This window comes from Desmodus rotundus, chromosome 1 (assembly GCF_022682495.2).
Source record: "Desmodus rotundus isolate HL8 chromosome 1, HLdesRot8A.1, whole genome shotgun sequence".
NCBI classification, from domain to species: Eukaryota; Metazoa; Chordata; class Mammalia; order Chiroptera; family Phyllostomidae; genus Desmodus; species Desmodus rotundus.
The window spans coordinates 201,533,828-201,550,177 of record NC_071387.1 but is presented as its reverse complement, the minus strand read 5'-3'; the positions used below and the strand labels follow the sequence as shown (position 1 = coordinate 201,550,177).

Here is a 16,350-nt window from a genome sequence, read left to right as displayed (position 1 = left end):
CTGGAGCAATGTCTCTGCAGGATCTCACAGGCCTGAGGCTTTCCTGAGAAGGGGGTGTAGTGTGCGGTCATTTTCCCAAAAGGGACACACCCGGAATCTGGGTGGGGTTGCAGGCCAAAAGAGCAGAGGAAGCAGTCAGTGGAAAGTGGGTCAAGGTGCTGGTAGCACCCTATTGCCAAATCACATTTCAAATATTATTCCCTCCCATCACCTGTGTCTAGGGAAGGCAAAACTCTATGAATATGATGGTCCCCATTTTCCCGCCAAAATCTTAGTCTACAAATAGTGACTGTAATACAGGTAAATATAGCATGTTCTTCTAGCAAAGAGTCTAGTGTATTATAGATTCTCAATAGCTACTAAAGAGCAGCAACACTGCTTTCAGCAAAATACATCCAAAGGCTTTGGTAGGTGTTTTTATATGAACATGAGTCACTAGGTATTCATAAGACTATACATGCTGGGATACTTTAAAAGTCAGAAATTATACTTGAGAGAAACATGGAAACAATTTTTAAAAATACACCTATGTTAATACAAATTATGTATTTATACATATGAAGGATATACCAAAACTTAGCTCAATATCTCCGTCATATTCTATCTCACTGTGTTTTAATATAACTAAGATAGGTTTTATGCTATTATCTTTGACATTCAGTATTATTTCATATTAGTTTCAGGTGTACAGCATGATGGTTAGACAATCATATAATTTACAAAGTGATGCCCCCAATATTTTCAAGTATCCACCTGGTACCATGTTTAGTTATTACAATATTAGTTTTTAATGCTAGTATTTTTTAATGTCTTCTTAGAAATACACTGACAATCTCACTTTATGTTACCTTTTCAGAATACACTTTTCACTCATTCATGCAACAAATAGTTATTGCAGATCTACTATACACTAGGCATTGTTCTTTGCTCTGGAAATAAAGCAGGAGGCAAATGAGACAATATTCCTTTCCTTCATGGAGCCAAATCCTACTGGAGGGAAACAGCCAACCAATACATAAATACTGAGTAGAGTGTGCCAACTGGTGTTCAGCCCTATGGGAGAAAATAAGAGGGACAAGACAGAGTGCCGTTGGTGGGGTGGAGGTTGCAATTTTTATAGGGTGGAGTGGGGAGCCTTGCTGAGAAGGATATTTGAGGGCTGCACTGGAAGAGGCGAGGGGGAAAGCATGTGAACACCCAGGAGAAGAGGGCTGTAGGCTGAGCGGTTCCTCGTACAACAAGGCCCTGAGACAGGGTGCATGCTGCTACCCCTCCAGTGCCACCTCCCTGATGTCTGCTCCTCTCTCGCTTGATGCCCACCGAGCGCTGGCCTCCTTGCTGTTGCTCAGACACATGCAGGTGAGAGGAGAGGGACCAGGGAGGCAGTGTACAAGCTCCTCTGAGAAGCCACCACCTCCGGCTGAAAGGCAGGCCATCATCGTGACTGACAGGGATGCTGGGCAAGCACTTCCCGCGAGCAGTGCTATCTCATAGCACTTTCTGCAGCAACGGGACTGCTCTCGACCTGTGCTTTTCAGTGAGGAGCTGCTGGACACACGTGGCTATTGGGCAACTTTACAAGTGGCTAAAAGGACAGAGGAACTGAAATTTTAATTGTATTTTAATAAATTTATTGAATAAATTGAAAGGGTCAAATGTGGCTAGTAGCTACCATACTGGCCAGCATGAGTCTAGAATAAAGGTAGGTCTTGAGAATACAGGAGTTTATCATTAACAGACAGATACCTTATTTCTTAAAAAAAGATATTTAATTTGGTAAAGTTCCACTTTGTCCATTAAAAATTCTATGATTATGGCAGTTGTGATAGCTTCATTGTCACAAAACTTGTGCTAACCATTATTTACCACGTAATTCTTTGGCTACTGCATAGAAAACCCATTGCTATTGGGCTTTCTGACCTCAGCTTTAGTGTTTCCCTGTGAATGATTTATTATTGCTAAAGTAATAGTTAAGAAAATTTTTTAAAATCTGTTCATTTTTTTCCTAGCAACAATTTGATTTTTGTTTATTTATTTTTAAATTAAGTTTATTGGGGTAACATTGGATAATAACAGTACATAGGTTTCAGCTGTACAATCCTGTAGCACATCATGTGGGCCCACCACCTGAAGTCTAGCAAAAATCTGTTTTTAAAGTCAAGCTGCACTTCCTTCTAGCAAGCTTTTTCTTATCAATTTGATTTTTCCTCAAGTGACACACTTACATGCAAGTGTAAAAAAAATGAATGAAATATAATGAATGGGATGTGGTACAATAAGCTATACATTCATGTATTATTGAATTCTAACAAAATAGAATCAAAGACTGTGATTAGCAGAATGGCTAGAAAAAATAAGGGGGTGGGGAAAGAACTGGCATTCAAACATCTTTGTTTTCTACAAAACTGGAAACAGAAGATACGCATTACTTCAAGAGCTATGTAAGGCCAATCTTTAAAATCTATATTCAACTTTATAAAAATATAAAGGTTCTAAGAGAAGGCATGCATACACACACACACACAAACACACACACATATGAGACATATATATGATACCAAACATACCATTATTAAAGCTACACAAGAAAACTTCATGGTTTAGATTTCTATGTTTAAAATCAACAGCACCCAGAGTCAATGAAAGCCAGTTACTAAAAAATTTATTGCTTGGTTAAAACTCAGTTTACAATTCAAAAGATTTTAAAAACCTCTGTGCTGTGATGAAACTTTATGGGGTTTTCACTGAAGATGAAAACAGAAATAAAAATATCTAACAAACAGAAAATGCCAAAGATATTTCCAGCATTATAAACATGGAACCTTTTTACGTTATTCCAAGAAAACTGACTTTAACTCGTCTGCCTGAAAGAAGAACTATGATTCCTGAGATCCCTTTCAAAATGTGTTTGATGCCAATTTTATTTGAAAGACATTATTTTTATAATTTTTTAAAAAACTAGAATGTAAACTTCATGAATCAGGGATTTTTGATAATACACAGTATATTTCCAGTGCCTAGAATAGTGCCTGCCATATAGCAGGTACTTAATAAACATATGCTAAATTAATAATTGGGCCATAACATTTTACTAAGATAACCAAACTGTATTATAACATTAGTAACACAGAACCATTCCACTTATCAAAATTCTCATTTTACCACCTACACATACAAAGCCCTTTTTAAAACTTATTGGTATTTCACCGAATTAGTCAAACCCTAGAATTCTATGGTCCTTTCCAGTTCAAATTTTATTTACTACAATAATGACATAAACTGTAAGGAAAAAATCTGAAACCTATTCAAATGGAATATTAAGGCAAGATATTATTGAAATTACTACAGAAATAACTGCAAAACAATTGATGGAGCATCTTGGACATTTAATGATTTTCTTAAATCTTTTATTCCAAGAAACATTTTCTAGTTGTCTGTGTAGTCTTGTTTTATATGACCATCAAATCCTTCATGTTCAAGATCAAGTACATACATTGAAATACCATATAATAAACTGCACTGTACTCTTAAATTTTATACCAAAAGGCCTAATTTATTTTAAAAACAAAATCTAATATGCACTGGGAAATACCACGCTGGGATGTGTGTGGCAATGCTGTTTACTGCGAAAGCCCCAATGCTTTATCAACTAACACTGAGGTTTAAATTAGGGATAAACTTAGGAAATTAATCTTCATAATACCATAACATGTCTGTCTAATATATAAGGCGGTTTCCTTCTAAAAAGCATGAACATAAATGTCCGTGACTCACAGTCAGATTCCGATCCCAGATCTGCACGCTCCCGTTCTGGCAGGCGGCGGCTACGAGACTCCCATCTCTGCTGTACGTGCACGTGGTGGGCGTCACCTTCTTACCCTGCATGGTCCGTGGCTTAAACACGCTTTTTTGCTTCTTTGGATTTTCAACTTCCCATAGCCTTACGGTCCTAAAAAGAATAAGGAGATTTTCACGTACCAAAAAGAAAGGAGTTTAAAATACAAAAGAGCCAATTAAGACTGCTTCAACTTTTAAGCACAGAAATGTAATAATTACATTAAAAGTAAAATGTGCACTGGGAAACATTCTCCAGTTGTAAATGAGGTTACTCACTGAAGTGAAGTGCACCAGCCGAATCGTGCTGTCAAATCTAAAGGCAAATGGCAAATTCTGCTTCAAATCTATCAGCCATCAGTCCTGACCCTCAAAAGCAGTGTGGCCCCCAAACAGCTCTGCCTCTACACTCTGATCACTGAAATTGTTGAACACCCCCCCCCAATATACACACATTACCATCCAAATCCCCCATCGGTGTCAATGCACTCCTATATCACAAGCACTAGGAACACACTGAAAAACTCGGCGGCCATTAAAAAGAACGATGTCCTGCTCTAGGGCCCATGTGAAGACTTCATGCCTCTTGGGGAGGAGTGAAGACACTGCTGCCAGTGCCTGAGTTTGCACGTTTTCACTCAGCAAAAAGCAACAGCAGTTAGAGCTGGGGTGGGGCAGGATGCCCTCCTGCTCACAGTCTTCGCCAGGGAGTCCTGTGCCTGAGGGAGGCCAGGAAAAAATCTATATGCCAGGGGTGGGGGGTGTAACAGGCATGAAAACAAAGAGGAGTTCAGAGACTTCTTGACAGAAATTGTGCAAGCCAAACCGCTATGGAACAACATCTTAGAGTTCTGAAAGAAAAAAATGTCAATCTCGTATCTTACAGCCAACGAAAAAATATTGCAAAGTTAAGACATTTTCAGAGAAGCAAAAGCTGATTCCCTCCCATCAGACGGGTTCTAGAAGAAATGCTAAAGCTCTTCAGGAAGAACAAACATGGCACAATGGGAAGTCTAAAGCTCCGCAAAGACACAAAGAGTGCTGCTAGTGGCAAAAATAAAGATAAACTTTACAAACATTTAAATCTTTCTAAAGGACAAATGGCCACAAAGAAACTGAATAACACACTGCGAGGTTTATAACACATGTTCCAGTGCACCGTATGCCAACAATAGCACACAGGCTGGAGGGGGGATGGAAGTGTACAGTTTATACTATACTTGAAATGGTGTAATAATACTTGATGAGAGCCTCTGATGCGTTAAAGATATATATTACAAATCCTAGAGTAATCACATTTTTGTAAGGTATATATAATAGAGATAAAATGGAAATAATAAATGAACCCTATAAAAACAGGAAAAAATAAAGAATATGGGATAAATATAAAACAAATGGCAACATAGTAGGTTTAAATTCAACCTCATTAATAGTCACATTAATTGTAAATGGCCTAAAAACTCAAATTAAAAGGCAAACTATGTCAGATTGGATTAGATAAAAGCAAGACTCAGCAAATTCTGTCTTTAAAAACGTACAAAAACCTTTACATATAAAGACTTAGCTAGGCTACCAGCAAAAGTATGAAGAAAAGACATGCCTCGTAAACGTAATCAAAAGAAAGCTAAAGTGACCATATTAACGTCAGACAAAGTGGATTTCAGAACAAGTAATAAAACTAGAGACAAAAAGGAATTACGTCATAATGATAGAGTCAACTATCAAGATGATAAAACAATCCTAAATACATATGCCCATAATAACAGAGCTTCAAAACCTGAAAGCAAACTTAATAGAAGTAAAACAACAAATCCATGCTGAGAGCTGTACATTTCAAGAGTCCTCTCTCAGTAACTGACAGATAGAACAAGCCTGCTCTCTCCACACACACATTCAGTCAGGATACACAGGTACTCAGAAACACTACCAAACACATGGAGCTAATTACCATTCATGCAACCTTTGCCCAGCAACAAGTGAACGTGCACTCCTTTCAGGTATACCCTGGTCATTCACCAAGACAGACGACATTTGGGGCCACAAAACAAATCTAAACACACTAACAAGAAGTAAAATCATACAAAGTATATGAACTGTCAAGAATATATAATTAAATCAATAACAGCAATGTTTCTGGAAAGATACCTTTTCTAAAACATTAAGAAATTATGAATACAAATGTAAATAATCCATGGGTCAGAAAAAATATCACAAGAAATAAGAGAAATACTGAACCCAACAAATATAAAAATATAATACATCAAAATTCATGGTATTCAGCTAATGCAGAACACAGGAAAAAATACAGAATTAACTGTATTTGAAATATATTTGAAAAGAGAAAAGACTCGAATCAATGACCTAAGATTCAACCTTAAGAAACTAGAAAAAGGAGAGAAAATTAAATCCAAAGAAAGCAAAAGAAATGATATAATAAAAACTGAGAGTACAAATGAATAAAGAAACAGAAAAACAGTAGAGAAATCAAAAGCTGGTTCTTTGAGAAGTGCAATAAAATTAATAAACCACTAGCTGGACTGATGGAAAAAAAAACCCATCAGAAATGCAAGACAATATCAAACACCAATAACTTAAATGAAAGAAAAGATATCACTACAGAGCTTACCAACATTGAAAGGATAATAAAGGAATTTTATGAACAAATTTATATACATACATTTGATAACTTAGATGAAATGGACAAATTTCCTTGAAAGATACAAACTACCAAAGTGCACTCAATAAGAAATAAATAACTGGGACATTCCTCTATGATAAAGAAAAACTAAATACATAGTTTAAAATCTTCCTGCAAAGAAAACTCTAGAGGGCTTCACTGTTGACTTCTATAAAACATTTAAGAGAGAAAGAACATCAACTCTATACAAGCTTCTCCTGGAAATAGAAGAAGAAACACTTCACAACTCATTCTGTAAGGCCAGCATTACCCAAATGCCAAACACAATTTCACTACATTGGATACACGGACCCATACACCCAATGAATGCAGACAAAAATTCCTAACAATCAGAAACTGAAGCCAGCAGTGCATAAAATGATAGTACTTCATGAGTAAGTGGACAATGGACATGATTGAAAATAAAACAATATAATGCACCTTATCAACAGACTATAAAAGAAAAAAGATATATAATCATCTCAATTTATACAAAAAAAAAATAGGAAAAAAAACCCAACATCCACTAATGATTAAAAAAAAACTCTCAGCAAAGTAGGAATAAGATGGAACTTCCCCAACCTGATAGAGGACATATATGAAAAATTTACAGGTAAAATACTAAATGGAGAAAGGCTGAATGCTTTCCTTTTATGCTTGAGAACAAAGCAATGACGTCAACTCTCACCATTTCTTTATACAGGAGTTGCAAGGTTGCAACTTAAGGATTTAACGCAACCTAGTGGGGAGCCTGAAGACTTAACTTCCATGTTGTAAGACATTTTTGACAGCTAGAAGCCACAAGCAGTGTGACAGATACTGCTAGCAGCATATTCCAACATCCACTGTCCTTTCTTCTCAGGTCAAGCCTCTATTCCCCACCCTCTGTTGCTGCTAGATGTGATGAAATGTGACAACTATGCTTTGTCCAGTGTGTGTAAATGGAAGGCTAGTGTGGGGCTTTGGAAAAGTCTCTAAAGGGAAGTTTGGACCCTTTCTCCATCCCTTCTTGTTCATTCCTGCCTCTGCAGCATCTGGCTATGATGCTGGTCTTGGGCAACATCTTATTAGAGCAACAAACTGAAGGTGCCCTGGTCCTTGGCAACACTAGAGCCACCCAATCCAGTCTGGAGTGCCTATGCCTACTACGTCTAGATGACGTAGATGAAAAAAAATTCCATTGTGTTGCCTCCTTACAGAAAACACTTCCCTTCCCCAGCTTTAACCGTTGGCAACTATTGACCTGTTTTGTATCTCTATGTTTTTCCAATATTATAAAATGAAAATCACACTGTGTGCAGTCTTTTGAGTCAAGCTTCCTTAACTGAGCATAACGTATTTGAGTTCTTCTTATATGTATCAGTAATCCATTCTTTTCTGTGGATGAATAACAGTCCCTTATATGGATATACCACATTGTGTTTCTCCATTCACCAAATGAAGAATATTGGGTTGTTTCCAGTTTGAGGTGATTATGATTAAAGCCACTATAAATATGCATATAGTTTTTGTTTTGTAAAAATAAGTTTTCATTTCTCTTGTCTAAATGCCTAGAAACGGGATGGCTGGATATATGGGAAGTATATGTTTTAACATTATACGAAACTGCTAAACTGTTTTCCAAAGTGTCCGTTCTATTGTGCATTCCCACCAGCAATGAAAGTTTCAACTGCCCCATATCCTCGACAGCACTTGGTATTACAAGTTGTTTTTTTTTAAGCCATTCTAACAGGTGTTTGTTGGCATTGTGATTTTAATTTACATTTCCTAAATAACTAATGATGTTGAGGATCTTTCCATCTACCAGCTGTTATCCATTTTCCTTCATTGGTGAAATCTGACTTCAAATCTTTTGCCTGTTTTAAAATATTTAGTTGTTTATTTCCTTACTATAGTATTTTGAGTGTTCTTTAGTCATTCTAGACATGAAGTCTTTTTTAAAATTTTATTTATTTATTTATTTTTTAGAGAGAGGGGAAGGGAGGGAGAAACAGAGGGAGAGAAACATCATATGTGCCCCAACCGGGAACAAACCTGCAACTCAGGCATGTGCCTTCACTGGGAATTGAACTGGCAAACTTTTGCTTTGCGGGGTGATGCTCAACCAACTGAGCCACACCAGTCAGGGCTAGATATAAGTTCTTTATCACATATGTGTCTGGCAAATAGTTTTCAAGTCTGAGCTTGCCCTTCATTTTTTAAAACAGTATTTCACATGGCAAATATTTAAAATTTTCAAGTCCTATTTATCAAAATTTTTTATATTATACCTAAGAAATCTTTCCCTAACCCAAGGTCACAGAAATTATGATTACTTCTGGAAGTTTTATAGTTTTAAATTTTACAACTAGGTCTATAATCTGTTTGAATTAGTTTTTACATGTGGCATGAAGTCAAGGTTATTTTTTTTGCATATAAAATCCATGGTTTGGGCAACATTTGTATCTGAGCATTATGAAACCTCACCCCCTGCTGAATGTATTCTGTATGGCTTCCTCATCTCCTATCTCTGTTCACTCTGCTTCCTGTAGTTCAATGCACAGCACCCTGAGAAATACCTTGTGTGCCCTTCCTTTCTGTGCTTGGCTCTGCAACAGTACAGATAAATGATGATAGTTTCTCCTCTTTTATAACTGACCATCTCCAAAAGTCAGATGATACTTTAGAATTACAATATGAAAGGACGCTCACAAGTATCTTATTGTTATTTGACTTGTTTAAAGTTCTTCATCCCTAAAACTGGGATAATACTACCACAATGAGGAGCTGTGAGGATTAAATGAGATCAGGGATGTAAATGTGTCTAGGACAGTACTTGGAACACAGTAGGCACTCAATAAATACTAGTTCCTTCCTGCTCTTCCCCTTAGACCATAAATAAAATATTAAAGCTAATAAACCCAACAACTAAGTATGTTCCATTTATTTCAGGGGTATATTAACAGCTTGAGCTAGTTATCAAAATAACAGAAGAGGGGGAAAGTGGCTAACCTAGCATATAAATCTATGAAATATAAATTTACATAGCATCTGATGGTGACTAATTACACTGTGGTTTGATGGCTCCGATTCTCTGAATCTGTGTCTTCAAAAATGTATGCTAAAGTACTAGCCATTAGGTACCTGTCAAAACATTTTATGCTGAAACTTGAAGTGAGATCTGGTTTATAAAATTAAAACTGTGTTGCATGAAAAATATTTAAAAATAGAAGAAATATCTGCCTGGGCCTTTCTAGAAGCACAATGAAAACACTGGAAAGAGAACTCAGGTGGGGTCATTACATTGCCCCAGGCACAAATGCTCTGTCTTAAAATTCTGAATTCTTTCCAGACACAAGCTCTAAACTGTCTGGCACCTGCTGCATAAATGCATCACGGCATTTGGCAGAAGCCAAGGGAAGCATTAATTCCACGTGGAAATCTCTTAAAAGATCTTAGTTTAATTTTTCCTTGAGAGACTATAACAGCAACATGAGTGATGCAAGAATCTGAAACCTGCTGGCTCCCTCAGCAGAGCAAACCCCAAAAGAACAACCTTCTTTCCAAAAATGCCCCAATACTAAGGTGCCCCAGAAATGGGAAAAATGTTCTAGCTTCCATACGCACTCACAATAATCTTTATAAACAAACACAATTCGCATACATACACAGAGTAATTGCAGTAAGAATGCCACCTCACTGAAGAGAAGCATTCTGTACTCATTTTACACTTACAATTATTAGAATTAGGAAATCTAACATCAAAGTAAGGAATGGATACTGCAATAAATAAACACATACTCCTACACTTATGGCCAACTGACTTTCAACAAAGATGCTAAAACAATTCAGTGGGAAAAGAATGGTCTTTTAAAAAAATGATGTCAAGACTACTAGATATCCATATACAAAAAAATGAATGTGGACCGGCTTTTCCTTCACATCATACAAAAATTAAAGTGGACTATAGACATAAATGTAAAACTCCTAAAACATGACCTTGGATTAGGGAATGACTTCTTAGATGCAACACCAAAAGCACAAATGATAAAAAGAAAAAAAGAAGATAAACTGGACATTGTTAAAATTAATAATGTATCTGCTACCAAAGATACTATGAAGAAAGTTTAAAGACAAGACAAAGACTTGGGAAAATACTTATAAATCATGTATATGATAACACAACGGTATCTAGAATAGCTAAAGAAATTGTATAAGTTAATAAAAATCTAAATGACCCAATTTTTTAAATGGGCAAATAATTTAAATACATGGTTCACTAAAGAATGTATGCAAATGCCCAATAAGCCTGTAAAAAGATGCTTAACATTGTTATTAAGAAAATAAATGCAAACTGGAACCTAATCAACAAAACAAACTAGCAAACAAAATATAACCAAAGACATTGAAATTGAGAACAGGCTGACAGTGACCAGAGGGGAGAGGGGAGGGGATAATGAGGGAAAAGGGTGAAGGGTTTACAGGAACAATTATAAAGGACACATGGACAATAACAACGGCAGTGGAAACAGGGGAAGGTGGTGGGGAGGGCTGAGGTGGTGGGAAGGGGTGGGGGGAAAAGGCAGAAAACTGTACTTGATCAATAAAAGAAAAAAAAGAAATGCAAATCAAAATTACACTGAGATACCACGTCACACCCACTGCAGCTATAATAAAAAAGGCACACAACAGTAAGCGTGGGTGAGGAAGTAAAGAAACCGAAACCTTCACACATCATTGGTAGGAATGTGCAATGGTGGAACCACTTTGAGAAACAGTTTGGCGGTTTTGTAAAATAGATTCACCACATGACTGAGAAATTCCACCCCTAGGTATCCGCCCAAGAGAACTGAAGAATTTCCCCACACAACAACTTGAACACGAAGTTCAGAGATGCGTTATACATAAGAGCCAATAACTTGAAACAACCCCAATGTACATTAACTGACGAATGGATAAACAAAATATGAAACCGCCATACAATGGAAAACTGGCAATAAAAAAGTAATAGGCATATACGAGTAGACAACTGGTGCTGCCATAATAAATAACTACAAACTGGGTGGCTTAAAACAACAGAATTGTCCTGGCTGGTGTGGCACAGTGGACTGAGTGCTGGCCTGAAAACCAAAGGGTCGCCAGTTCGATTCCCAGTCAGGGCACATGCCTGGGTTGTGGGCCAGGTCCCTAGTTGGGGGCGCTGGCCCAGTTGGGGGCAATGTGTGAGAGACAGCCACACCCTGATGCTTCTCTCACTCTCCCCCTCCTCCTCTGTTTATAAATAAACAAACAAACAACCAGAAATTTATTCTCCCACAGCTCTGGAGACTCTAGGGGAGAATCCCTCCTTGCCTCTTCCACCTTCTGGAGCCTGTCAGCATTGCTTGGCTTCCTTGGTTTATAATCACATCACTCCAATCTCTGCCTCTATTTTTCCATGGCCTTTCTCTCTGTGTATCTCCTTTTCTATCTCTTACAAGAATACCTGCATTGGATTTAGGGTCCACCTGGATAAGCCAAGATGGTCTCATCTTAAGATCCTTAACCATCACCTCTGCAAACACCCCCTTCCCAAGCAAGGTAACATTCAAAGGTTCCAGGAATTAGGGAAATATCCTCTGGGGAGCTACTATTCAATCCACAGCTCCCTATAACATGGATAAATCTCAAAACACATTATGCCAAGTTAAAGAAGGTAGACACAAAAGATTGTGTATTGTATGATCCCATTTATCTGAAATGTCCATAAAAGGCAAATATGTAGACAGAAAGCAGATCAGTGGTTGCCTTGGGCAGGAGTAGGATGGGGAATGACTACACATGGTTTCCTTTTAGGGCGAGGGAAATGTTGTAAATTAGATGGTTGTGATGGTTGCATGACTCTGTAAATACACTAAAAAGCTCCATCCCCTTCTAGTTTTAGGTGGAATCTGTATCGCTGAAAGTCCCATTAAATTCCTAGAATGACTGTCAGTAATTAAACATTTCTGAGGAACACTTTAGGAGATTTCAGACGAAGCAGTTCATCAGGCGGAATTGGAAGACATTCTCAATTTAAAATATATACCAATACTCTTATTAGACAAAAATTACTCCCTGCTCTTATAAACCAAATAACCCTAAAGCTCTTTACAAAACACTTTTTAAATCTTTTATTTCACTAAATCGCACAAGTGAGATCAGGGTCTGGAACGTAGATTAAGAAGTGAAGAACGCTGAATTACACAGAACGCTAGTCCTGGCCCGGGTACCACTGCAGGTGAAGTAGGCAACAGCTTCCCACCACATTAAATTAAACCTATAGACCACATGTCAAATGTTCAGCTGCCTAAAGGTTTGTGTACAAATACACAATATATAACATATAAAGATATATATTCACACCTACATCTCAGTAAGTGGCCTTAAATACAGGAAGAGGGAAGGGAAAACTCAGCTATATAGCCAAATATATTGAGGCAGTAGGTTCCTTTTTCCCTCCCTCTAAAGGCCTTTTATTTTAACCTATCACGAAGCTCACAAGAAATGCAGTAGAGTAGTTTAAGAGAACACTCACAGGTAGATGCTGAAGATTGTTCTGCTCAAACTTGTGGCAAAAATGCTTTGCAAGTATTTCAAAAGAATACATGGAGACCTTCATACATCTTCTACAATGCCAAATTACAACCATCCAAACAGATCCCGAGTTGGACTCCTTTTATTCTCTCAATATCAAGCATTGTTTTGTACACATAATAGGTTTTTAATGAAAGTAAAATCCTGTATCACATTTATATAATTAAACACATATTTATATAATTAAAAACATAATATTTATATATATATCATTATCTATCTTTCAGTACTATTCTACTCTTGAGTTCTCTTAAAATGTCTTCAAAATAATTTGCTCCAATCAACTTTTCAAAAGCATGAGCACTGTTCCTGGCCTGAAGAAACAAGGATTGACTAGGACAGGGCCTTCGCCTTCATGGAAATCACAGCAGCATGGATGGTGAAAATAATGGACAAGCAATAAGCCATAAGGCCACGATTCAACAAATATATGTTTCATACTTTCTATAGGCGAGGGATCTCAGCAGATGCTGGGGACCCAAAGGTGCCTGTTCTCCTACAACACATAGTCTAATGGAGGACAAAACTGGTAAAAAATGCCATCAAGTCATGAGGCAACAGCCCAAGAACAGACAGAGGAGAAAGATCTGGAAAGGATTCCACAGATGTGCTTATTTGGCAAAGAGCTGAGATTCTGCAGGTGAACCTCATAGTTGTGAGGGGAGGGGTGAACCCTAGAAATTGGTGTAGAAGATGCAAAGATCAGGAGGCTTGCAAAAGCATAGCTTATTCTAACTTGTTTTGCTTCAAAAAGAGGACGAAGTGCCAGTGGTCCTAAGTGGAAGACGGGGACGCAGCAATCACTGGCAATCCCCAGATTGTAAGGATATCCTTTGAGATGTACCAGGGTTATGGGCTTTAGACTCTAGGAGATTATGGAGCCATTAAACAGAAAGTGGCTTAATCTATATAATCGGACCTGCAGTTTAGAAGACCTCTTGGGAAGACTACTTGGAGGGGACAAGACAGCAGGTTGAATAGCCCCAGTGAGAAATGATCAAGGCCCACACTAAGGCAAAAAGGTGGGGAAGGTGTAAAGAAAACTAACTCTGAGAGTTAAGGGAACAGTGCTACTCATTCAGTGAGGGAGAGATGAGGAAGGGGTGGTAAAAGACAAAAGACAGTAATTAATATAAAAGGACATAAGAGCAGATTAAGGTTCAAATGCTTGTGTGACAACCAGGTGGGGAATCTAATCATGTAGGTGAAAGGAATACACTTAAGAGTCATTAGATGTAGACAGCGATACAACTGTGGGATCTGCAGAAAGCGCACCCCTTCGAACAAACACTTAAGGAACAGGCGGCAAAAAGGGAAAGAGTGAGACAGGAAACAAGAAAAAGTTATGAGAGGTGGGGGTGGAGGCAGTGTTAGGAAAGCCAAAGGAGAAAGTTTAAAAGGAAGGAATAAGCAAAAGTGTCCATTCCAAAGAGGTGTTAAATAAAATGAATGAAAAGCCTCCATTGGATTTAACCAGAAAAGAAGGTCATAGAGGAGGTCTGCGAAAGCAATTTCAGTAGAATGACTGGGGCACAGGGCACGAGTCAGAATGCTGTGGAATTAGGAGCAGGAAGTGATAAGGGAGAGAGAGCAGGTGCTCCTTCATAAAATGCTATTTAAATACAGACAAGAATGCCATAAAACCTGGCTAGCATGGAAAGGAATGGAACTAAGGAAAACAAGCTAAGGAGAGGACATAACGCTCAGTTTGGCTCCTGAATGGGAAGAAGGGGTTGTGAGGTGGATTTGAAGGAGTGGATTTATGGCAGAAGGAATACCATGAGCAAAGGCCTTGGAAGGAATGGTGACTAGGCTGACACAGTGTGTGTGTGGCGGCGGGGGGTGCACACATGACCCATCTTGAGATGAGGATGCAAACAGGCTAGGACTGGAATGGGAAGGGCCTTGCAAACCCAGCCAGGGAATGTGCACTGTATTCTGTAAACTCTGGGACACAACAGAGAGTCAGAAACAATAAGGGGTTTGGAATAATGAAGGGCAGGCCTGAAGTCCCCTCCTGGGCAAGTGGTGTGCCCCCAGATCGGTCTGGACTGGTGCTCTAGTAAAAGGGCTGGGCTCCAGGCTGCAGAGGACGGAACCAAGAAGGAATGAAGACAGTGTCCCTGACAAAGGTCATGGACAAAGGAGAATGATGCTGTTATTAATATAAATGGAGAATTTGAGAAGATAGAAAATGAAATTGAAATAGTAAAGATCCAGTGCTTCTAATAGGATATATTTCTGACCGACTGGGAATGAAGAGGCCACTAAGGGAAATCAGCTCTTCTTGAGAGAGCGCTGAGAACAGCAGAAGAATCCTGTAATTCTCCAACCGCATTTCTATGAATGCTGGATGAGGGAGCAGGAAATTCACAAGGAATCCACCTGGGGCATAAAGCAAGTAACTCCATGTCATTATTCTTACAGCATGCATCAAAATAAGAAATCGTATGTGAATTTGGCCATAAAATGTGGAGAAAGATGTAGCATGTCTGTAATTACAGATGACTGTTTAATTTATGTTAAGAAGTGGTTACTGCCTCCTGACAAGAGCAAGACAGAGCACAGTGGGTGGAGGTGGAAACCAGGACACATGGGGGGAAAGGGAAGAGATTACAGTGGCCAGCACAGGATAAAGTGGGTATGACAAATCTCACAGAAATCTGCCTCCACCCACCCTTCACCCGGGTGCTGCCAGGGCTCAAGGGTATTTCTGGACCAACTTCTCCCTAGATATTAGCAGGTGCAGGCTGGCTTTCCAACAAGCCACTGAAGTATGGAGCCTTTAGTCTTCAGGATTACAGCCATTAGTTTTCTTTTTTCTTTCAATGCCTCTAAATGCAATACATATATGAAACTTTCACTCAACCAACCAAGTTTTAAAGCGGCAGACTCCACATCTGCAAAACAGATTCTAAAAGATAAAATTTTATGTGCCAAAGAGTGATTCAGTGCAAATCTGAAAATGAGATAAATGTTCTTCTTTTGAAAGAGAATGGATGGTTTTTCCTGACTTAAAAGTTAAACAGTGCTTAATCAAGTTGTAGACTTAGGCAGTGAAGTCAATGTTACTTTAGAAGTTTACACTAAAGATAGTGAACCTTTTCAACATCTCTGACAAATTCAGCTACAAAGAACCCTTGCATTTGAAGGATTATTTCCAGAAATCATGGGTGCCAAAATGTGCTTGATAATGAATTCTGAATATTGAGCTAATAAGCTGAATAAAAGCTAAGATTTGAACT

General features: G+C 38.2%; 1 protein-coding gene across 1 annotated transcript in view; it reads right to left on the bottom strand.

Annotated features, from left to right (window-relative positions):
• Window positions 1-16,350, bottom strand: part of WDR70 (WD repeat domain 70) — a 224,809-nt gene that overhangs the window by 87,790 nt on the left and 120,669 nt on the right. The window contains exon 10 of the mRNA XM_024578576.4: window positions 3,775-3,949. Within this exon, the coding sequence (XP_024434344.2) occupies window positions 3,775-3,949 (175 nt within the window). The remainder of the gene's footprint in view (window positions 1-3,774; window positions 3,950-16,350) is intronic.